The sequence below is a fragment of the Drosophila guanche genome, unplaced genomic scaffold, assembly GCF_900245975.1.
Source record: "Drosophila guanche unplaced genomic scaffold, DGUA_6, whole genome shotgun sequence".
Lineage (NCBI taxonomy): Eukaryota > Metazoa > Arthropoda > Insecta > Diptera > Drosophilidae > Drosophila > Drosophila guanche.
The window spans coordinates 3,404,516-3,425,815 of NW_022995746.1; the positions used below are offsets into that span (position 1 = coordinate 3,404,516).

The following is a 21,300-nucleotide window of genomic DNA, read 5'->3' on the forward strand; positions in this document are numbered from 1 at the left end:
TGTTGAGTCTGTGAACAATGCGGTGGCTGATGGTTTTGAGGGAAGGTTTGTGCAAGGAATTGCACTTCGAGAGCGAAATGACCCACACTACAAATTTATAAAATATTTACTTGTATTAGTCAGCGCAACAATATTGCAAACAAAGATCTATTAGTGTATATTGTCCATCAAGTAATTTTGTCTAAACATTTTGGTAACAAATTAAACAAATTGTTGCTCAAGCCATTTTCTATTTATCTTTCACTTTCCACCGCTTGCGTACAGCATTTTATATTAATTATGCATAAATGGCATCATCAATGATCTTCTGATTGTTTTATATCACTGACCATCTCAAACATTTTCAACCCACAAACAAATATAAAAACGGAATCGGCATACGGCATACGGCCACAATCAAATTTCTTTGCTCAAATAAAAGACAATAAAATGAGCCAAGAAACAGGTTGACGGAGTTGTGGTAGCTCCCTATAGCACAACTCTCAGCTGCTAAAAAACTAGAAAAAGAGTCAAATAAGAAAGCGCTCAATGCTGTTTGTTGTTGTTGTTGTTGAGCATTTCTTCTATCGCAGCTGTCACGACTTCGGCCATTGTGTTAATGTAAGTCTTGAATTGGGCAGCCACCAAATAAATAATGGAAAAGGCAAAAAGGCAGCGCCGAGCGCCGAGCTTGAAGATTTTTGCCAGACGCGGCAAACTCAGTTGGAATTGTGACTTCAGCATAAGCGGACGTGAGTGCGGATCGGGCCTAGCATAGCTAAGAGTTAAAGTGCGAATCGAAAGAGAGATACATAGAGAAATTCATAGGAATTCCATTTGCACTTGTTTTGTGTTCGGCTCATTTGATATGCACAGCTGAGCCCCTCAATAAAAGTTATCAAATTGTGCATGCTGAATGCCATTTTGACTGGTGTGCCACAAAGCCACAAAGCCCCTTAATCAACCATTCCAGCCGCGCATGCGCAGTGAATACGAAAAACTCCCCCGCACGTGCCTCGAGTGTAATTCGCGACTTCACTCAACTCGATTGAGTGCCAAGGCCTGGGGCAAACCGTCAACTAACTCTGGGTCATCCATCCATCCATCAACATGACATCTGCTCCTGGACTCCCACACATGGATCGCCCACTGTTGGCTTTCTATCAGTTTTTCCTCGACCTGATTATATTCGCCATTAAATCGGTGTTTTATATACTGGAAACGCTCTACTATACACTGCTGCCCATGCGTTTTAGAAAGTTGAAGGTAAGGCCGACCCAAATGTCGCTTGTGCATAAGTTTAGACCTAATTTGATAGACTTTCATTCAACCAAATGACCCGAGGGGACTCTCTGTTGCTTGGTTGCACAACCAAACCGACACCCACCATGTAATGAACAACGGAACTACGATGTGGAGCTACCAGTTGGCCACTTTAAATCAATCATAGGCATCCAGGGGCTACCTCTAAGCCGTTTCTCCTCATTTAATTTTTGCCTGTCCGTTTTTTGGCAATAATTTCCCCAAACTTTAATGAGCCACACGAGGCGTTGTAACAATAAAAACAAAACTTATTCAAACGAATTTTGGATGCTCTATTGCATAAGTAATTTGCATACAAAAACAAGTCATTGAAACAAACTAGTTTGGGGAATATATTTACAAAGTTTTGTAAGCCGAACCTTTGAGAACCCCAATAGAACCCGCCACAAATGGAGTGTATTGAGATGCCAAACAGCCTATAAACTTTCCAATTTATTTGTTTCATTTAACAAAACATCATTTGCGATTGTTGTAGATTGTCTGGTCTGTCTGTGATCGTAAAAAAGTTTTTTGGTTTTTGCTGTTCGAACAAATCGTTCGCTTTGTTTGGCTACGCTTCGGATGGCAAAAGCAATTTTGTTCACACGCTTTGCTGGTCACTCATGAATGGTTAAAGCCTCTTCTTATTTACATTTTTCGGCATCCGTGGACGTCACTTGTGATAGCCATTTGAGTACTTTGACTGCTACCAAAACAAACACCTCAAACTGTGCAAATGTTTGGCCATCCGAATATTGTTTTACGGCGCTTTGGTTTCAATTAGGCAGCGCCCAGAGTGACATTGAAATGGAGATCTTTCCATCCTACTAATGGGAGCTGTTCATGGTTCAACATATTTGCAGTTTCTGGTGGGGCCTAGAAGCAGCCCCAAAAGCGTTCGTGACTTGCCAGTCCAATGAACATTTGCCAACAATCGCTTTGACAACGAGTTTTTCCGCATCCCACTGCGCCTTGCCTTTTCCTTTGTCATTTGCTGATTTTTCTTCTTCTCAATGTTTCGACAGTATCTACGTACTGCACGCTCAACGCACAATTAGCCAAAATTAAGCCTATGCGACTAAGAGATTACCCATTAAAATATTAGCAACAAAGCTGAAAAAAATAGTACAGGTGCAGGTAATCATCTCTTAGCATTCATGCAGAAAAAGGTCTAAAATGACATCCCAAATATATAATTTGAACGGCCGGAAATGCATGTTGCATGCACACACAAATACTGGTGTAAAATTGCATAGAAAAATACATATAAAATGCAAGAAAATGGGGAAAAAAGACAGACAGACAGTTTTCCTTCAGCCAGCGACGCACGACAACTGATGTGCCGCCACAACTGTAGGGGATTGAACTCCGTTCAAAATAAATGAACCTAGAGCTGGAGTGGGGGCAGGCCAACAAAAAATGGCAAAAGCCAAAAGAAAAACTTGCCACAGACATTTTATACAACAACGGCAACATGATGCAAGACACTCGACCGCAGAAAACAACAAAAAATAGATACTTTTTAATATTATGTAGATATGTATGCAAATTGTTGATATCACATTAAATGCAACATCATGGCACAGTCGCACCTTTTTCATATGTTAAATAGTGTGTCTGCATGGGCATGGCTATGACGAGCGTAAAGGCAAAAGCAACAGACAGGGACAGAGTAACGGACACAGCGACAGATTAAGAGTTCAAATCAAGAGTAACAATTTTTGTTGGGTAACAATTTGAGCAATTAAAGCACATCAGTTTGAGGATTTTGAAGCTCTGTTTAGGAGAGTATTATAAACATTTATAGAGTTTTAAGGCAACCCTCAAAACTTTCTTTTCAATTTCAAATCTAAGTATATCTTTCCAGCATAAAATCTTCTTTTAAAAATGTTAGCTTATGATTTATCTTATCCTTAAATAAGTATTATTTCGGCATAAGAGCGTGAAATCTTCCTTTAAGTATTTGAACCAATCTCCTCACCCATTTTCACTTCCTTCACCACCAGTTTTGTATCTCTTAAATAAACAAATAACCCACCTATATATCTGCGCATAATGTTTACCTTAACCCATATTACATCTGTCAAAAATATGTTAATTTAAATTTCACTTGCAATTGTCCATCCGCAACAGAACATCTCCGGGCAGGTGGTGCTCGTCACTGGTGGAGGCGGCGGCGTTGGTCGTCTGATAGCGCTCAACTTTGCTCGACTGGAGGCGCGAATTGTCATCTGGGATATCAATCAAGAAGGTAAAAAGAGGCTGATACTTCGCAGCAAGCCGCTAATTGCTTGGTCAGCACTCGAGCGAGAGATGGAGAGGGTCAAGCACCTCTGAGCCGAGTGAAAGCTGTTACATTTCCATATTAAAATTTTAATAAATAATTTTCCATGCAGCCATCAAGACAACGGTGGATCTGTTGGCCAAGCATGGCTACAACAACTGCAAGGGCTATGTGGTGGATATATCCGATCGGGAGCAGATCTATCAGCGCGCAGGACAAGTCATCGAGGAAGTGGGCCCCGTGGATATATTGATCAATAATGCAGGAATTGTGTGCTGCAAACCATTCTGGGACCTGCACGATCGAGTCATCCAGAACACGTACAACATCAACATCATTTCGCACTACTGGACGGTGAAGGCATTCCTGCCGCACATGATGCGCCACAATCGCGGGCACATTGTCACCGTGGGCTCTGTCACTGGCATGCTCGGCACCTATGGCTGCAGCGATTATGCGGCCACCAAGTACGCGTGCATTGGCTTCCACGAGAGTCTGCTGACGGATCTGAAGGCCCATGGCTATGATCAGGTACAGATGAGTCTTATTTGCCCGTACTACATCAACACGGGCATGTTCTCGGGCGTGCGTCCACGCATGCAGCCCATGCTGGAGCCGCAGTATGTGGCCGATCGCATCGTGCAGGCTGTGCGCTGCAACGAGGTTTGGTGCGTGCTGCCCAACTCCATACGCCTGCTGACGCCACTGAAATGGTGAGTGCTGGATCCATGCCTGATTTATAGCCGTGTTCATTCTGTTTTTCTTGCAGTCTTTTGCCCGCCAAAATGTGCTGGGAGCTGATGTCACGCGTCATACGCGGCCCCGAGTCCATGATGATGTTCCAGGGACGTGGACGTGTGGCCGCTGGCTAGTCTGGACACCTCCGATACGAGTTACAATTGGGAAATCCTTCTAGCTTAAGTCTTTTATCTATAATTGTTATGTTAAACTAAGTAAAACGATTCAGGAAACGGATTTATACCCGCCTGTGGCTCCCTTTTAGTCCCGCACCGTGGTCTGCTGGTAGTAGTGCGGCGCCAGTTCTGTCAGCCACTCGCGCTTGATCACAGTCAGGTGGTTCATGAAGATTCTGGTGGTCTGCAGCAGCTCCCCGTACACCACGTACTGCGCTTGGGGCAGCGTGTACAGCGTGGAGTTGGGATGCACCGCCAATTCCGTGCCGCTGCTGATCTGCCGATAGACTCCCGAGTGGTGCAGGTAGGCCACTTGCGTGAAAAACCCAGCGGTGATGCATTTGCAGAGCATTTCCACATCCCCCTTGCAGGAGAAGATCGGAATGCCGTACTTCTTGCGCGCCAGCGTCAACAGCTGACCCCGCAGCTCGTGCGCGCGCTTCAGATTCCTGTAGATGAGGTAATACTGCCCGCAGAACTCCTTCGTCATGCCCTCCTCCACGAAGGCCGTGTAGACATTGAGCAGCGTAATGAAATCTCCCTCTGCCACCTGGAAATGGCGATGGGCAATGCGTCCGCCCTGCTGTGCGACCGCAGAGACGGGGCGGGAGAACACCGACTGCACCTGCAGCATGGCTATAATTGTGATTATCTCCTCGGAGCAGCCCATCTTCCCGGCGATGTACAGCATCTTCGAGAGCATGGCACTGAAGGGCAACTCGGCCAGCAGGTAGCCCACGGGTTTGGTCAGTTGTCCCTCCTCATCGATGGCATCCAGCGCGTAGAGTGTCTCCAGCGCTGAGAGAAGATTCTGCGCTGGTGGAGGTGAAGGAAAGTCAAAGCGCAGAATGTTGCCAATGCCCAAAGCCTTCAGCTGCAGCACGGCGCCGCTCATTTCGCTGCGTCGCATCTCGGGCGGCTGTCGCGGCTGCAGTGCATCGTAGTCCTGCTTCGTGTACAGACGGTAGACCTTGCCGGGACGCATGCGGCCTGCCCTGCCAGCACGCTGCACCGCAGATGCTTTGCTGACAGGCACGACGACGAGGCTGTCGCTGCAGGTGGCGGGATTATACCACTTCACCTTCACATAGCCGCAATCGATGACGTAGACAATGCCTGGAATGGTGATGGATGTCTCGGCTATGTTTGTGGCCAGCACCACTTTGCGCACGCCCTTGGGTGGGGTGAAGAAAACGGCCAACTGATCGGTGCTCGTCATGCTGCCGTACATGGGCAGCACTTTGAGGTTCTGCTGCTCCGAGCTGGCAATGTATTCGCGGAGTAGATCCAGCGCCTCCAGCACCTCCTCCTGGCCTGTGAGAAACGCAAGAATATCTCCAGGTGGCTCCTTCTGATGCAGCTTCCACACCGTTTCCACCGTCTCCTTGACGTAGTCGGCACAGGGCTCGTTCAGGTAGAAGTTGCTCACCGCATGCATGCGCCCCTCGATGCTCAGCTTGACACTGACCTCGCCGTCGCTCCGCGGCCAGCTGAAGAACTCACTGAAGAAGCCCGCATCAATGGTGGCCGAGGAGATGATGAGCTTCAGGCTGCTGCGTTTGCGTAGAATCTTCTTGAGCAGCCCCAGAACCATGTCCGTCAGCATATTCCGTTCGTGCGCCTCGTCCACAATGATGACGCCGTACTGGGTGAGCAGCGGATCGGCCAGCAGCTCGCGCAGCAGTATGCCCTCTGTCATGAATTTGATCTTGGTCTCTGCTGTCATGCGCTCCAGGAAGCGCACCACATAGCCGACAGTGTCGCCCACCAGCTCGCCGCGTTCCTCTGCCACTCTGTTGGCGAGAGTTACCTAAAGAAATTGGCATTATTTTTAGCTCTACATATTGGGAAACACCTTTACTTACTGTTGACACTCGCCTGGGTTCTGTGACGCCAATGAGGCCCTTGGTGTGCCAGCCCCATTCGTAGAGGTACTGCGGCACTTGGGTGCTCTTGCCGCTGCCCGTTTCGCCCACCAGTATCACAACCTGATGCTTCTCCAGGCAGTAAAGAATTTGATCTCTGTACTGTCGTATGGGCAAGCGTTCGCGCTGAAATTAAACAAATTTTGTTGATTGCAACTGGCTTTGAAATTGTTTTGGGCATCACGCTTACCTGTTCCACGAGGCCCAGATTATGATTTGCATTGAAAACAAAGGCAGAGGACTGCTGGTCGCTGCCCACGCTATCCGTAATGGAGTCATCTGTGTCGGGTTTAAGGAATTTTGGCTTAAACGTGGCCATTTGTTAGATTTATTTGGCGAATTCCTTTTTGTTGTCAATGCGGCACAGCTGTTACTTGCCGGGCTTAACCCACTAAAGCCCCCTGTATTTAAGCAGCTTTTCATCTTATACATCTAGGGTTAATTGTTATTTTCAGTTGTTCGGTAATCATTTTACTCGATTTTGAGATTCGATTTTATATTACAAGATAGCTAGAACTTTCCACACTTAATATATAATTTTAGCGAATAGATGAATCAATTTACTATAAGAATGTTAAATGCATTGGACTCTTTTTTATTGCATTATTGAGCAAAAGGGCAAGAAAATGTTGTCCTTTGCATACAATGTAACAACAGCGTAACTACATACATCCTACACACGAGCAACATGGCTGTGTAAAAACGACATGCCGAAACACCGACGTTAAATATTTTGAAAATTTGAATTAGCACTTGGAGCTGTATCCAAAGGCACAAATGACAATGACTAATGCCCCCCAAAACTATTTCCATACATTATTCACGGCCATTTTGATGCGCAGTGTAAAGATGTGTGTCCCTTAATGCAAATTAAAATAACTCTAATTGTCAGTGCCACACAGTCAAGGTCACTTTTATTCTCTTTTACGTAGTATGTTTATTTGACTGCCACGTGTGTGTGTGTCACAGACGTGTCCCCAGAGTGTTGCAGCTGTCGCTGCCAGAAGCGCACCAGTCCCTGCCCCTGTCAATTGCTTTTGAATAAATATTGTATCTTGACCAATGAATGTCCCATCCAAACACGAAACCCAAACACAACAGAGATGCCGAAACAATTCCGGCTGCTGGTCCTGTCCTCTCCTCCCATTGTGGACCGAAACTTTTGTTGCATTTATTCTTTTGTTTTTGATTTATGCAATATCTCCGTATATTACATGGTACATATATTGTAAAGAAACAACTCAACAAATTGGCCGCACATGCATGCAACTCTGCATTGACCCTGACATTAAGTTGGCCCTTGCAACCCCCCACCACTCTCCCCTCTCCACTATGAGTGGGTCGCAGCAAACTTTAACGCAAACACGTGCCAGACATGCACGTTTGACCAACCACATCCGCATGCCGTCGTTGAAACAATGGAGCCAGTCGCCCCAGCCCCATCTGCATACCCCACAAAACCCCATGCCGAAAGGTCCTGTCTGCCCCAGACCCTGCCCGACATCGAATGAGTAATCCGAACTAAAGCTAATTAAAGGCCAGCGGCGAACTTGATGCCAAGGCCGAGGCCCCAAGTCGCCAAAGTCGCTCTCCAGGCCGTTTGTCAACACCGCCATTCATTTTGGTGTTCGAGAAGAGCCCTAAAAAATCCAATGCACTGAGAGAAATTTGCAGTGGGAAAAGCAAAAGTGAAACTGAAAATATTCTGTTGGAGCTGGTGAGATATTTAAGATTTTAAGCCAAACTTTGGAGTTATTTTCGACCCAAACTTGTGATAAAAATATATATAGAAAAGGTCGAAAAAACTGTCAATAATTGAGATAGCAAGATGGGGCTTTAGTTATTAAGAATTCGAGTAATAATAATATATGTTTAAACACTTTTGCCCGTAAATACAATTATTTTCTGTCATATAACACCCGACTTTCAGTCAAATTTACTGAGCATAAACTAGTTCTGACAGTGTACTCAGCGAAAGCTGAGCTCAACCCCTGAAACTAGAGCAGCGGAAAGTGCAAGTATCTAAGAAAATTGCTCATTTATTTAGCCTAAAATCGGCGAACAATTAATATAATGGAAACCTAATCCATTATTTGTTATATTTATTTATTTGATAATTATTTGTAGCTACTGCTCAGTTTCTCCGAGTGCATACAGTAAAAGCAATCTTGTTGAACTGCCAGCAGACATCTTCATTTTCCGTCAACATTTATAAATCCATTCAAGGGGGGCACTTACTCATTTGTACAGCTCTCTCCTCCAACCCCTGGCTGTTTGCTGTGGATAGTTTTCACTGTATTTTGGCTTTGACAGTTTTGGCAATATATATAAATTTTAATAAATGCACCGAAGGCCAACGTTTTACTGTCAAACGGTTGTCGGCACTTCACTTGGAGCGGAGGGATGATAACCAATTCGCCTCGTCTAACCTCAGGCCTACGCAAATGCCACAGCCAGAATAGAATAGAATGGCACCCAGTCCGCGGATCCACCTGACTAAATGCCACGGAACCCCCCGTCAGAATGAGCGCTAACTGTTATTTTGTTTTACGAGCAAAGTTTCCTTGGAAATGGCTATGGAATTCGGATACCGCTCATACGGGCATGATACACTGGCTCTGACGACGATTACAAGCCCCGTTATGCGTCCTCGACACCAAGGCGGAGTGCGAAGAAGTAGAAAGAGGAGCAAAAGGAGGAGCAGATAGAGCAGCAGAAAGGGGAGCAGCTGGACTGGCGTCATTGTCTTTTGCGTGCCTTGAAGCTGCCTAGAATTTGCGTGATTCAGCATGATGCATGGGGCATGGGCTCGGCGCTGTGTCCCCAAAAAGTTTTCGCCCAAGCAACTCGAATGCAACACTCAACGACCCGGGCGTGTTTTGGCGCGTCTTCATGTCTGCTTTAATTACTGGAACTGGAACTAGTTTCGGCACCACTTAGTGCCAATAAAATGTCAATTGCAGACACACGAAACCCGCCAGTCGCGACCTTGGGCTGGGTCCCCGGTACATGTTTTGGTCATTCAGGGAGCGGGCATGGCATATCAGTCCAAATTATGGCGATTAAAATGGATTTTTTTCGGCATAGACCCGGTGGGTTGTGGTGGCTGGGATGGATGCCTCCTTCTCCGGCATAGAAATCCTCACAGCTGTGCGGCATAAACAAAACGCAGAGAAACAGCGAGAGGCAGCAAGGAGAGAGTGAGTGAGAGAGAGAGAGAGAGAGCGAGAGTGCCGGCTTCAGTGACACGTGCTCGAAAATGTGTCCGGCACAACGTGGCGTATACGTATTGCGCGGACGCCGTGGCCATTTTCCTTTTACCCAAACTGTTTATTCGCTTTTGTAGCTGTTGTTGGCTTGTAAATGTAACTGTTGTTGCCGCCTAATGTGCTTAGAAAACGCATCCCAAACCAACGAAAACTGTGCCGCTGCCGCTGCTGCTGCTCCGGCTACGGTGTACAGTTACGTTACGCCAGGCAACCGCACAACGGCAAGCGGCAACGTGCAAAACAAAAGGCACAAAACTCCCTTCGTCACTCACATCTAAGGACACGCTCCTTTTGCGAAACAGAGAAACAGAGCGAAAGCGGAGAGTGGAGAGTGAGAGTGAGAGCGAGTGAATGTGATGGCAACATGTGAGCGCATCGCACACGCAGTCCGCTCTGCTCCGGTCCGAGGTGGGAGGTAAACACAAGGAGGACGAGCAAAAACAAAGAGCAGGCACACTGAGAGAAATTCGTGAGTGTACGTGACATGTAGATTAGGCAGGGGTGGATGGGAACAATTTCAGAGCAGATGTAAGCAAAAATGCACAGGTGTGCACTAGAAGGAGGGTAAAAATACCTGGAAACGAAAGTTAGGAGTAGTCAGACAGACAAGAATTAGAAAGTAGTTAACAGAAATAATTATAATAAAGAGATATTTAATTAACTTTTCCTTTTGCATTCGAAACATTTTAGAATATTTTTGTAGATTTTTGTGTGTTTTAGGAACCAAATCATCCAAAACCTTTAACTACCGTGAAACAAGAAAATGAAATCAAATTAATTATGCAATCAATTCATAGTTTCCTCGTGGGTGTATAGTGCTCTGCCGTTTGCACACACTTTTTACTGCAAGTGTACTGCAAGAGAGTGAGAGCTTTAAAGCGCGAGCGTAAATCTCTCGCGAGGCTGAGCGCAGAGAGAGAGAGAAAGCGAAACCGAGCGGCGACGCAGAACGTTAGAAGAGGACGGGCGGACGGCGCCGCTGCCACGTTGCAGTTGGCTTCGTTCTCGTTCTCGAATTTGCAATATGGAAAAGAAGCGGCACGGCAGCAGCGAATAACAGTGAAAACAGCAACAGCATAGAAACGTGTGGCAACATCTGCTGCTGCTGCTGCGGTTTCTGCTGCTGCTGCTGCTTCTGTTTTCTACTCCTGCGACTGCTGCTGCCGCTTGGTGCTTCTGCTCCTTGGGACTCGAAATCACATCGTTGTCGTCAGTCAGTGAGTTCAGTTCGGGTTTTTTTCATTGCGGAATTAAACGAACAACAACAACCAGGGGATAAACCAACATCCAAGGCGAAGGCAACAACAGGAGCAGCAGCAGCAACAGCAACAGCAACAAACAGCAACGGCAATTCATCCACAGCCAATGCAAAAAGTTGATCCTCCAGCCGCAATCGAATTAGCCGAAGTAGAACTCAATTTGCCTGTGCGTGTGCAACTGTGCTGTGGGTGCTTAACTTGTGAGTGTGTGTGTGTTTGTCTGCGTCCTTGGGGGCCGCCTGGCTGGTCAGAAACGGTAATAACTTAAACGGTATCCGAAAGCGATTCGGAGCCCACGACCCACACACAGGCCAGACGACAGTCGCAAAGCCAAAGCATATTTACATACAACCCACACACAGCAGCAGGCAGCAGGCAGCAGCAGCAGCGCCAGCAGCTGAATCAGGCCAGACCGGGTCCTGAAAATCAATTTCTAATTAAAACATAATACATATTCAACAAAAGCGGACTCAAATTTAACGCAAGAAAAAACGTTCAAGTACAAAAAAAGTACGAAGAAAACAAGTACAAAAAAAAGTACGAAGCAAAAAAAGAAAGCAGCATCAACCCTTCCCAGTTCCAGTTCCACGTCCCACGTCGCGCACTCCTCTCGTTTGGGGACTCGCCATGCTGGACTAGCAGCACACGCCTGTTGGGACACAGCCGTGCAGCCGTAAAGAGAGTACCGTACCCGTGTCACATCGGTTCTGCCAGACGCCGCCGCCGCCTGGTTAGGCCTGTCTGTGTGGAGGTGCAACGGGGGCTACAACACAAAAAAGGGGTTCCTCAGGTACCGCTTTCCAGCAGCTGCAACGATAATTGTGTCCTGCGTCTATCGCTATCGATATAAAAAGGTTCCATCAATCAATCATACAATCCAGCATACAATTTCGGGTCACTCTCTCTCTCTGTGTCTCACTCGCTCTCACTGTGTGAATCTCAGCCTGCCGACATCTCCATTCGAAAAAGGCCTAACCAAAGCAGCGAAGCAATTTCATCACAAAATTATCAACAACATTCAGAGCTGAAAGAAATAAATATATAAAATATATAAAAATATAAATAATAATTAAAGAATTTTCTAATAAAAAAATTAATCTGTGATTCGCATATAAAAAAGAAAACAAAAGAAAAGAACAAAATACAGCAATTATTTTCATACTGCACTTTATCCAAAAGAAACCGAAAAAACAAAACCAATACAAATTCTATGATAAATGCATATAATTTATTAAACATTTTAACACAAACAAAAAATAAACAAACTAAAAGACATAATATATAAAAAGTAAAATAAATAAAAACGGCACACGCAATAGCAGCAGACACGCCTCGAGGGTAAGGCCAAGAACCACAGCAGCAGAAGCAAAAGCCACCGCAACAGCGCAGCAGCAGCAGCAGCAGCCGCTCGACACCGAACCGCAGCAGCAGCAACAACAACAAATTCACACAAGGTCAACGGAATTAATATTTTTTGTAAGTTCCGCCACCGCCAGTCATACAGTCATACGGCATCATAAGAGTCTAAATCTATCGAAATATTTTTGTGGGTACACTTTATTCACTTTTTCGCTTTAATTGCAAAAATGTCGCTAACATTGCTGTGCGCCATTCCCGCGAGAGATATGCACATGTGCATGTCAATTATCATGGCTGTGATGCGCCTCAAGAAATCGCATTTGCGAAATCTACGGCCAAGGGCCCGGCACTAATGTACCAAATCGATCGGCCGAACACCCTGCAAGTCCAAGACAGTGGAAGGGGTTGGGTTGTGTTTGGGAAGTGCTTTGGAATTTGTTTAAATTATAAATGGATTTATGATGATAATGAGATATTCCTAACTTTCAATTCACTTTATTATAGATTTTATTTTACTTTTCCCATTTTTAAAACATTTTCTTGCTATGAGTTGGCTTTTTAATGGGGTTTCTACCCAACCTTTTCGTTGCCTACTTACTTGGAAAATTTTATATCAAATTTCCATAATCCGAATTTGTTTTTTCTTGGCTTTCTTCAACGCCACTAAAAGACTGTCGAAATGAGAAAGTACTACAATTAGTTCTCATTCTCTACATTCTTTCTGTGTTTAATTAAAAATTCTTTGTCTTTTCTTGAAGAATTAAGGAAACTATTAGAAAGATCGATGAGGCAGATAATTTTCTAGTGTTTCTGACTCGTTTCGCCTTTCATAATCCTTGTCCCCTTTTTTTCGCATAATTTATTTCTGCCATTCTGCCATCACCCCCTTCGATCTTTCCATTATTTTCCTCAAATCTTCTTTTATTTTTACTTTTCTTTCCACTTTGAAGTGATCCTTTCAATAGATCCCACTTACATCTGCCGTACTCTATTGTTTAATCTTCCAAATCCTATCCTGGAAATTATTCAGAAATCCATTCAATTTTCTCCTCCAATTCTTTACACACTTCCGCCATACTTATTTCTTATTCTTAATATCCGACCTCCTGGAATTTTGCCAATCTGTCCATCCATTCATCCCATTCCCTGCTCAGCTCACATTCATCCCCCTGCCTTTCACTTTCTGCATGCCTCAACCCTCCTGACATTCTTTTCTCGGGAACGGAGGACCAACTTCATGGCAAATTCATGAGACCCTCCCGGGCGGAGGTTCTTAAAAATTAACGCATCGCAGCCATAGCCATAGCCATAGCCATAGCCCATGCGGCATCTCAATAATTAGGCCAACAGCAAAAAGAAGCAAAAACAAAATAAATTGGCTGACAAGTGCGACGGCATGCCACAGGTAGGGTAGGGGAACGCGACGAGTGCGAAGAGGAATCGGGAAGTCGCGCAATCGGGAAATCTGAATCTTCGTCTGGGCCACCGCCATGGGGGGTGTCGCTGTGAAATGTCAACGGTATTTTTATCCATAAAAATCAACAAAATTGTAATATCTCCTCCCCGTTCTCGGTCTAGGTTTTGGATCTCCCTTCATTATGTTTCATCATGCAACAATCCGCCCCAACCCCCCACCAAGTGTGTGCTCTTCACAGGAATAGAAAAATCGCTTAGGTCTGATATTGATTTTGTCTTGCAGTAGGAACCCACATGTAGTCCCTGTCTGTGCCGGAGCAGACGTGATGCAGATACATGGCAGATATCTTGGGCAGAGGTGGCCCCGCTCTTGGACTGGTCTGGGCCAGGGCGGGGTCCCCACGTGCCACCTTGGGTTATGTATGTACAACATGACTAATACTAATTCCAGCCAGCATGTGCCGCCCCGTTATTACGTTCATTTTGGGGGCACACAGCGACCAGCACACAAATAACTGCAGTAAATAGTCATAGTAACCCCCAGGGGGGTTGGGCCCAGTCCATGAACGAGTGAAGGATAATGATATTTGGCGCATTAGTCAATCAATCACAAGCGGAAATCAATCAAACAAACAAAAATACGAAAACAGACAAATTTAAGTGCCAAAATAAGAGCAAGGAGAACTTGGAAGATGGGAATTATTCTTGAAAACCACTCATTAGACATGGAAGGTATTAATTAATATTTACGCAAATTCTGAGGAGAATCTATGGGAGCTTTAGGATTTTAATTGCTAAATGTAAGTGCCAAAATATCAGCCATAATCTTGAGACAATTGTTTGGAATGAAAGAACTCTGCCAAAACTCCAAAATCAGATATGAAAATTATTCTTGTGAACTCCAGTAATATTCAATTTAAATGTTCCCGTCACCTTCATTCCTGATACGTTAACTGCCATTCAAGTGCTCCATTACCTCCCTAATTGGCCTAAGATTTCAGTTAATCAAATAAAATTGATTATTGGACGAAATTTCGATGATTAGCCTTCAAAGTTCACGTCTTTTGGCATTGCACTTTGCTTGGTAATTTGCCTAAATTGCTGTTGTCCTTTCGCTGTCACAATCCATTTGCATGGCTAAACAGGTAAAAAATAGCAGTCACATATGTAAATACACTCCTCATCGTATGAGTTCGCTATGCACATGTTCCTTGGAAGCACTTGCAACGGAGCATCCTCACCATCCGGTTGTGCTGTGGCGGCGCCCACTCTCTCGATCTCTCTCCGGTTCCTGCTGTTGTTGTGTTCTTTTTTTGGTAACTTTTCATTTCACTTTTTTGTCGTTGAGCTCTGCCCTTGAAAGAGGCCAAAACGTAAGACCTTCATATACGTGTACATAGGGTTTCCTTGAATATAAGTATAGCCAAGAGAAAAATAAATTCGTGGTACATTTTGCAAGATGATTAAACCCAAACTTAAACTTACATTTATTTCTTCAACTTTCTTTTGGCAGAAATGGAAATCATTCCTGAAGGTAAACACTTTCGTTTGGTGCATGAATCAGAGCTTCCAGAAATTTTGGTAACTTTAGAGCGCTATCTGCCGGAATCATTAAAGGTACGTACATAAAATCCATCCCGTTACTCTTTGCTTCCCTTATTCTGGTCAAATATGGCGCTGTACTTGTGGCTGTCTTGACACCCAGAGAAGCGCTACCACGCCCATTTCTCAGATAATTTACCAACAATTACCTGCAACTCCCGATAGTCAGGAGGCGTTGCCACAACCCCGCCTAGGCCACAAGTCATGCAACCTCAAACCCCCAGCACAGTACACAGTACTCGCCTTTTACCTCGTTGTTGTTTCTCTCTCTCTGTTGACCCGTTTTCACTGTTTACGCTGACTTTTCTTCTCTTCTTTTTGTTGTCCCCCCTGCCCATTCCGTGGCTATATCTGTGGAGTTTTTTCGGCGGCCTGGCACCAGCCTCAAGGATTTGAAAGTTGGCTAAAGTTTCGATTTTCACAGTGAAAACGTTTTTCCCTTTATTCGGGGCGTTTACCAACAGCTTTCGGAATGTGCATTTTCCAACCAACACGTGACTGAATCATTTTTGTGTTCATTTTCTGCATTAAAGCGGGGATTTGGGGGATTTTTTTTTATATTTTTGTTTTGCAGCAAAGGGAATTAGCGGCAGGACAGAAAAAGTGTGAGTCCAATAAAAGGAAGTAAAATGTAGCTGGGAGTCGTCTTTCGATCTTCTCTAAGTTCTAAATGTAGTCTGGAAGAAACTAGGAAGCTCCAGGGTATTTCGTAGGCTGCTATTTCTATCCCCTTTCTATTTTCTTTAATTTGAACCCAAAACTTTAAATTTTAATGCAATTTTTTGTATATTTCTTTTGCAGTTTCATCAAACCATAAAAACGTACCTGAATGATCGTATTTGGGATTTTAAGTTTTATGTTGCCAAAGATTGGCCCGAAAAACCAATAATTCTTCATTTTCCAGGATGCACGCTTGCGGTGAGTACACGAAACCCCTCAAATGATCACCCAAAACTATAGCAAAAATGATGTAAATTCTCTTTTCAGCCACACAACAATATTTACCAAACTTTGGGCATATTTTGCCCATCCGCACACATCGAGCATATCGATATGATGCGCACCGAAAATGTACTTATAGATTGGCAGAAGCCTATGTACCTGAACTTTACGCACATCGCCATTATGAATCGCCTGGATGATTTCTACTCGAAGTTTGGGGTGATGGAGCGACTCAGTGGTGATATTTATGTGTGCAAGAAGCTCAATGCGGAATTGGAGCTGGAACCGCTGCCGGAGGATGCGGAGATGCGTCTGCTGACCCTCGACAATGTGCAGGGCATACACGAACTATATCCTGCCAATGAAATCGAATGCGTTCGGCTCTTTGACATACTCGTGCGTAAGCTGCCCGGTTTGGGCATCTTTCGCAAGGACACCAATGAGCTGGCCGCTTGGATGGTCCACTCGTATTACGGTGCAATGTTTTCAATGCAAACACGTCCAGATTATCGTCGCATGGGGTGAGTATGAATGTACAGAAACACCTACCTATAGAGCATTGAATTTCAACCAATAATTCATTCAATCTCCTTCCCAGCTATGGCATTCGTTTGGCCAAGTCTTTGACTCAGTTGGTCATTGAGCGTGGCTACACGCCCTTCGTTGTGATACGTCCAGGGAATGATGCATCCCGCAATCTGTACACGAAGCTTGGCTACGAGAAGGCCTTCGAGACGTGCCGCGTGCGTATGACGCCCGATTGCTATGAGGACAGCACAGTGGGCACCATAAGTAACTCATCCTATGCCAAGTTTCCGCCGCTACCTCAGGGCGAGTGCGTCATTGTGGCGGGGCGTAAGGTGGGGCCCGGCTACAGCCAGAGCCAGACCGTCGACGAGGGCATCGAGGATATGTTGGCTGAAAAATGTGATATCCGCAGCGATGAGGCAAGGCCCAAGACCACAACGGACGAGGGCATTGGCGAGGACAAGTAGTAGGACACAAAGATTTCGGCGCCTATACCTACGCTAATACTTATGCTTAAAGCTGTAAGCACCACTCTTAGGACTCTTTAGGACAGACAGGACACAAGAAAAAACAAGGCACAACAGAACAAGTGGCGCTGATTTTTTAAAAACAATTCAAAACATATTAATGGGAAAACTTACGAGTATATTTATAGATGGTATATGAAGCTTCCTCACAGAGACAGCATGGCGGAGAGAGAGAATCGTCGGAGTGCGCGGACATTTCGATGGCAGTTAAATAATGGATTTATTTTATAATGGGGGAATTGATAAACAATTCGAGATCAAAGTCTACGTAGGGAATGAACAAAAAAACATACAAGAAACCAGAAAAACAAATGCTGAAGTCCGAAATTTTTTAAAAGCGAAACAGTGGGAGAAACTGAAAGAGAGAGAGAGCGAAAGCAAGAGAGAGAGAGAGAAACTTTTAATTTTTTGCTAAAAATGCTTTTACAAAAATGAACTCCAAGAACGTGGAACAAGCACAAAAAACGAAGGAAAGAATGACATACAAAATAAAATAAAAGGAGCGCATCAATTTATTATAAACTATTATATATATATATATTATTATATATTAACTCTATATATCAAATTGTTAAATGAACTAAACGAAAACACACAACAACAACTAACTACTTCTCTCTTCTGGCTCTACACGCGACAACAGCAACAACAAAAGAAAACTCTCTGAAACCAAAAGGAAATGAAAATCCAACAAATATTTCGCTTGGGCCATGGAACAGAGCTTTGCACGCGTTTCCGCCTCCTCCTCCGCCTCTTTTTTTGTGACAATTTAAATGAAACCCAAATACTATACAAGACAAATATATTTTTCAGATAATACTCTAAAATAATTTCTGTGCCCAAACGAAGTGATTTGATTTTTGAGACGAGGCAGACATTTGGATTTTTAGGCTTTTTTCAAATTTATATATACAACAAAAAAATACCCCAAATGAAAGGATAAACAAACGAACAAAAAGCGAAAACCAAAACAAAAACAAATACAACAAATAAATATATATATTTTATTATTACGAAATTTTATTAAACTATGCAAACGAGTACTCAATGATCAATGATTTTTTGCTCCTATTTAGCCTGAACTAAAAAAAAGAGAAAAATGAAAATAAATAAAAAACACGCCAAAGATGTCTTCTGCTTGATTTTAAGTACATACTTCCCTACCCCCAACCCTGAGAATCTCCTCACTACACCCACTAACTCCCATGGGCGCTGCAGTTCCAAATGGTTCGGTCTTGATCCCATGGAGAATTTTCAATTATAAAAAACTCCCAAAAATATATGCAAGAAAATCAAATTAAATGAAAAAGTTATATATTACAAAAACTGCTATATTGTATGTACTCGAAAAAAACAAAACATAAGAAACCAAAAACCTAATGAAGCAAAGTTAAATAAATAACAATATTGAGACAGCAAACTCTGAAGGTGTTTCCTGCACTTCACTCAAACGAAGGAGATAAAAAATTACAACAGCAAGACCAGAAAATGCTCATCAAAGTTAGTAACTAAACACGTTTGATGCTCTATTAGAGGGTATTCAAATTTACGCTAGTAGCTTGCTGAATCATTTTCATTCATTCTGCAATTCTCATTCTAGATGCAGATTTCTGTGCTTAATTCAAACGACACTGACTCAATGGGAATGTAAGTGTAATTTTTGTCTTTCTCTTATTTCTGCAGACTGCAGTTGTGCAGAGACCCTTCTTTTTGCTGAACAAGATTCAAGTTGCTAGATTCATCAGAAAACAATAATATGCGAAAAAGATATTCCAATGCACATTGCGGAAAGATTTCTTATTACATGAGACTCAATTTGTGGCATAAAATGCATAAAATGAATCAATGCATAGCAATTAAAAGTACATCTAATATCTATATCTGCACTTCGAAGATATATTTTCTTTCATAGTACAGAAAAGTTGCAATCTTTAAGGAAAGTTTTCCACTATCAAAACTCAAATTCGCTACCCAACACCACAATTTGTAGCTAGCTCGAATTTACACAAAAGGTTGTTTATACATACAATTATTTTGTATAATTTATGGGCTTACTTCTGCCACTCAAACAGCAACAGAACAGAGAGCCACAGCTAGAGTACATACTGCGCTAATGTTATCTCTCTGCCTCTTTTTAATGAAATTTACGTGTACAAACACGCCGGCGCGCTTAGACAAACAGGGCGGTACAGCAAGGCAAGGCTAGCACACACAGCCACAGAAACATGCATGAAAGATGATAGATGAATGAATGTGGCAAATGTGTTGAGTGCCTGCCTGCAACATGTCTGGGAAACCTTCAATGTTGGTTACACTTTTAATTTTATTTCTGTATAAAGAAAGGCCTAAGTACGTAGATAGATTTAAAACTAATTCAAAGCGAATGTCGTTGCTGGATTGCGGGAACTATGCCATTGCCTGCTCAGAGCTCTTGTTCAGCTGGTCCTTCAAATGGTTGGCCACATACTGCCAGTACTTGCGGCGAATCACATCATGTTTGTTGGACATGTCATCGCACAGGCCGTACACTTTGCGCGCCTTCTGCTCACGGTCGCTGATGTCCTGCTGCAGTGCCTGCTCCTGGTAGAGGTCGATCAGGAAGGCCATCAGATACGGCGAACGGTTGCCGGCCTGGTAGAGCTCCTCCGCAAATTCCACCACCGCTGGATGATTGTTCAGCAGCCCGTAGCCGTACTTGCTCTGTCGTATGACACCCACCAAATAGTTCCAGGCACTTTCGTTGTTCTTAATGATGCGAATGCGGTTCATGGCGTAGATCAGCTCTTGATCGACGAGGTTGGGGCTGAAGCCATAGTGCTTGATCACAAAGAAGCGCTGATTCCAAGCGGAATTGTTGCGTTGGTCTTCACCGATCAAGCGATCCACAAACGACAGTTCGGCATCGTAGAGGCTGCAGTTAATATAAAATGTAAGCCTAGAGGAAAGAGAGGTTTGAAATCGCCACTCACTTGAATGTGCGTATGGCCCACTGGCGATGCTGCCAGGCATGATAGTTCTTGGCATCTCCATCGTTTATCAGCGCATTCTCTGTCAGCTCCAGCTCGTTGCTGGCATCGTTCAGCATCTCGACAATGACGCGCCGGTGATGCCACACCTGATAGTTCTTTGAATTCTGCCCGATAACCTCGCTGAGGTAGTTCAGCTCCACATTGAGGTCGGCCTTCAGTTCGCGCAGTATGTCGCGCCTGTATTGCCACACCGTGTAGTTGGCCGGGTTCAGGCGCAGTGCGTCTGTTGTCAGATCCAAGGCACGTTGGCTCTTCTCGCCACATGCTATGATGGCACGCATGTAATCAAACACCTCGCGAACTGCAAGCAAACATTACACACAGTCAGTCTGGCGCACTCTCTCGTTTCAGGTTAATCTCATTCTCGGCGCATTACTCACACTTCTGGCTGTAGGCTATGGACACAACTGGGTTCGGGCCGTCATCCTGGGGCAGCGGCGCTACATCGGACCACTCCGGGCGCTCGCTGTACGGAATCCATTCCATGCCCAAGTATTCGTCATCCGAGCTGTCACCCATTGCTGTGTTTCTTCCAATTTGTGTAAACAACTGCTTGACTGGATGGAAATTTGGCGAATATGATGGAATAATGGAATCGGAAAGAGTTTTTATCAGCCGCTGGAGCTCGAATGTGTGTATGGCATTATCGATGTGTGTATTTGTATCGATATTTGTGTGCGATAAGCCCCAATTCTAGATGAAACTAGTCTGAAGGGCAGAGATGGCTGAAAATATGACCTACATTAGTGTTTGTACCATCATCAGGACTTCCGTTAAATTATCTAACTAAATATTTCTCCCAGAAGATGTATGCAAATACATACTATTAATAACATTTATATTTTAACATGCCGCTGCGCGGGTCCACCAACCAAAAAAACAAATTCATATCAAAAATACATTTTCCTCTCTCTTCGATCTTTTTCCAGAATTCATATTTAGTTATATCTGGAGTGTCACACATC

At 44.1% G+C, this 21,300-nt stretch overlaps 4 protein-coding genes and 1 long non-coding RNA gene across 7 annotated transcripts; 3 read left to right on the forward strand and 2 right to left on the reverse strand.

The window, feature by feature from the left end:
• The first annotated feature begins 702 nt into the window (after positions 1–702).
• LOC117582028 (epidermal retinol dehydrogenase 2) lies at positions 703–4,540 on the forward strand. Of its 2 annotated transcripts, XM_034269557.1 has the most exons (5): positions 703–999; positions 1,030–1,245; positions 3,415–3,532; positions 3,678–4,278; positions 4,335–4,540. In XM_034269557.1, the coding sequence occupies exons 2-5, from the start codon at positions 1,090–1,092 to the stop codon at positions 4,435–4,437; spliced, it is 978 nt and encodes a 325-aa protein (XP_034125448.1). In that variant the 5' UTR covers positions 703–999; positions 1,030–1,089; the 3' UTR covers positions 4,438–4,540. The 2 variants fall into 2 exon arrangements, with proteins under 2 accessions (XP_034125448.1, XP_034125447.1); XM_034269556.1 differs by having other exon boundaries at positions 703–1,245.
• LOC117582027 (probable ATP-dependent RNA helicase DHX35) lies at positions 4,302–6,773 on the reverse strand. Of its 2 annotated transcripts, XM_034269554.1 has the most exons (4): positions 6,595–6,773; positions 6,345–6,530; positions 4,548–6,289; positions 4,302–4,495 (listed from the first exon to the last, which is right to left on the reverse strand). In XM_034269554.1, exons 1-3 carry the CDS (start codon positions 6,721–6,723, stop codon positions 4,565–4,567), a joined length of 2,040 nt encoding a protein of 679 aa, XP_034125445.1. In that variant the 5' UTR covers positions 6,724–6,773; the 3' UTR covers positions 4,302–4,495; positions 4,548–4,564. The 2 variants fall into 2 exon arrangements, with proteins under 2 accessions (XP_034125445.1, XP_034125444.1); XM_034269553.1 differs by lacking the exon at positions 4,302–4,495 and having other exon boundaries at positions 4,529–6,289.
• A 3,871-nt stretch (positions 6,774–10,644) lies between these two features.
• LOC117582165 lies at positions 10,645–11,701 on the forward strand. The gene is made up of 2 exons (XR_004573707.1): positions 10,645–10,890; positions 11,398–11,701. It is a non-coding gene; the product is annotated as an uncharacterized LOC117582165 (long non-coding RNA).
• Positions 11,702–12,210: 509 nt separating this feature from the next.
• On the forward strand, positions 12,211–18,657 carry LOC117582158. The gene is made up of 5 exons (XM_034269755.1): positions 12,211–12,408; positions 15,221–15,324; positions 16,111–16,227; positions 16,297–16,772; positions 16,850–18,657. The coding sequence occupies exons 2-5, from the start codon at positions 15,223–15,225 to the stop codon at positions 17,244–17,246; spliced, it is 1,092 nt and encodes a 363-aa protein (XP_034125646.1). The 5' UTR covers positions 12,211–12,408; positions 15,221–15,222; the 3' UTR covers positions 17,247–18,657.
• A 947-nt stretch (positions 18,658–19,604) lies between these two features.
• LOC117582159 (protein farnesyltransferase/geranylgeranyltransferase type-1 subunit alpha) lies at positions 19,605–20,960 on the reverse strand. The gene is made up of 3 exons (XM_034269756.1): positions 20,716–20,960; positions 20,276–20,636; positions 19,605–20,217 (listed from the first exon to the last, which is right to left on the reverse strand). The coding sequence occupies exons 1-3, from the start codon at positions 20,852–20,854 to the stop codon at positions 19,713–19,715; spliced, it is 1,005 nt and encodes a 334-aa protein (XP_034125647.1). The 5' UTR covers positions 20,855–20,960; the 3' UTR covers positions 19,605–19,712.
• Between the last annotated feature and the right edge of the window lie 340 nt (positions 20,961–21,300).

Bases quoted from the DNA above. Each gene is read 5' to 3' on its own strand.
- LOC117582027 (XM_034269554.1), bottom strand. From the start codon at position 6,723: ATGGCCACGTTTAAGCCAAAATTCCTTAAACCCGACACAGATGACTCC. The intron at 6,531-6,594 runs GTAAGCGTGATG...GTTTAATTTCAG, and splicing joins ATCTGGGCCTCGTGGAACAG to CGCGAACGCTTGCCCATACG. The intron at 6,290-6,344 runs GTAAGTAAAGGT...CAATTTCTTTAG, and splicing joins AACCCAGGCGAGTGTCAACA to GTAACTCTCGCCAACAGAGT.
- LOC117582028 (XM_034269556.1), top strand. From the start codon at position 1,090: ATGACATCTGCTCCTGGACTCCCACACATGGATCGCCCACTGTTGGCT. The intron at 1,246-3,414 runs GTAAGGCCGACC...CATCCGCAACAG, and splicing joins TGCGTTTTAGAAAGTTGAAG to AACATCTCCGGGCAGGTGGT. The intron at 4,279-4,334 runs GTGAGTGCTGGA...TTTTTCTTGCAG, and splicing joins CTGCTGACGCCACTGAAATG to TCTTTTGCCCGCCAAAATGT.
- LOC117582159 (XM_034269756.1), bottom strand. From the start codon at position 20,854: ATGGGTGACAGCTCGGATGACGAATACTTGGGCATGGAATGGATTCCG. The intron at 20,637-20,715 runs GTGAGTAATGCG...GTTTGCTTGCAG, and splicing joins CATAGCCTACAGCCAGAAGT to TTCGCGAGGTGTTTGATTAC. The intron at 20,218-20,275 runs GTGAGTGGCGAT...TATTAACTGCAG, and splicing joins TGGGCCATACGCACATTCAA to CCTCTACGATGCCGAACTGT.
- LOC117582158 (XM_034269755.1), top strand. From the start codon at position 15,223: ATGGAAATCATTCCTGAAGGTAAACACTTTCGTTTGGTGCATGAATCA. The intron at 15,325-16,110 runs GTACGTACATAA...TTTCTTTTGCAG, and splicing joins ATCTGCCGGAATCATTAAAG to TTTCATCAAACCATAAAAAC. The intron at 16,773-16,849 runs GTGAGTATGAAT...TCTCCTTCCCAG, and splicing joins CCAGATTATCGTCGCATGGG to CTATGGCATTCGTTTGGCCA.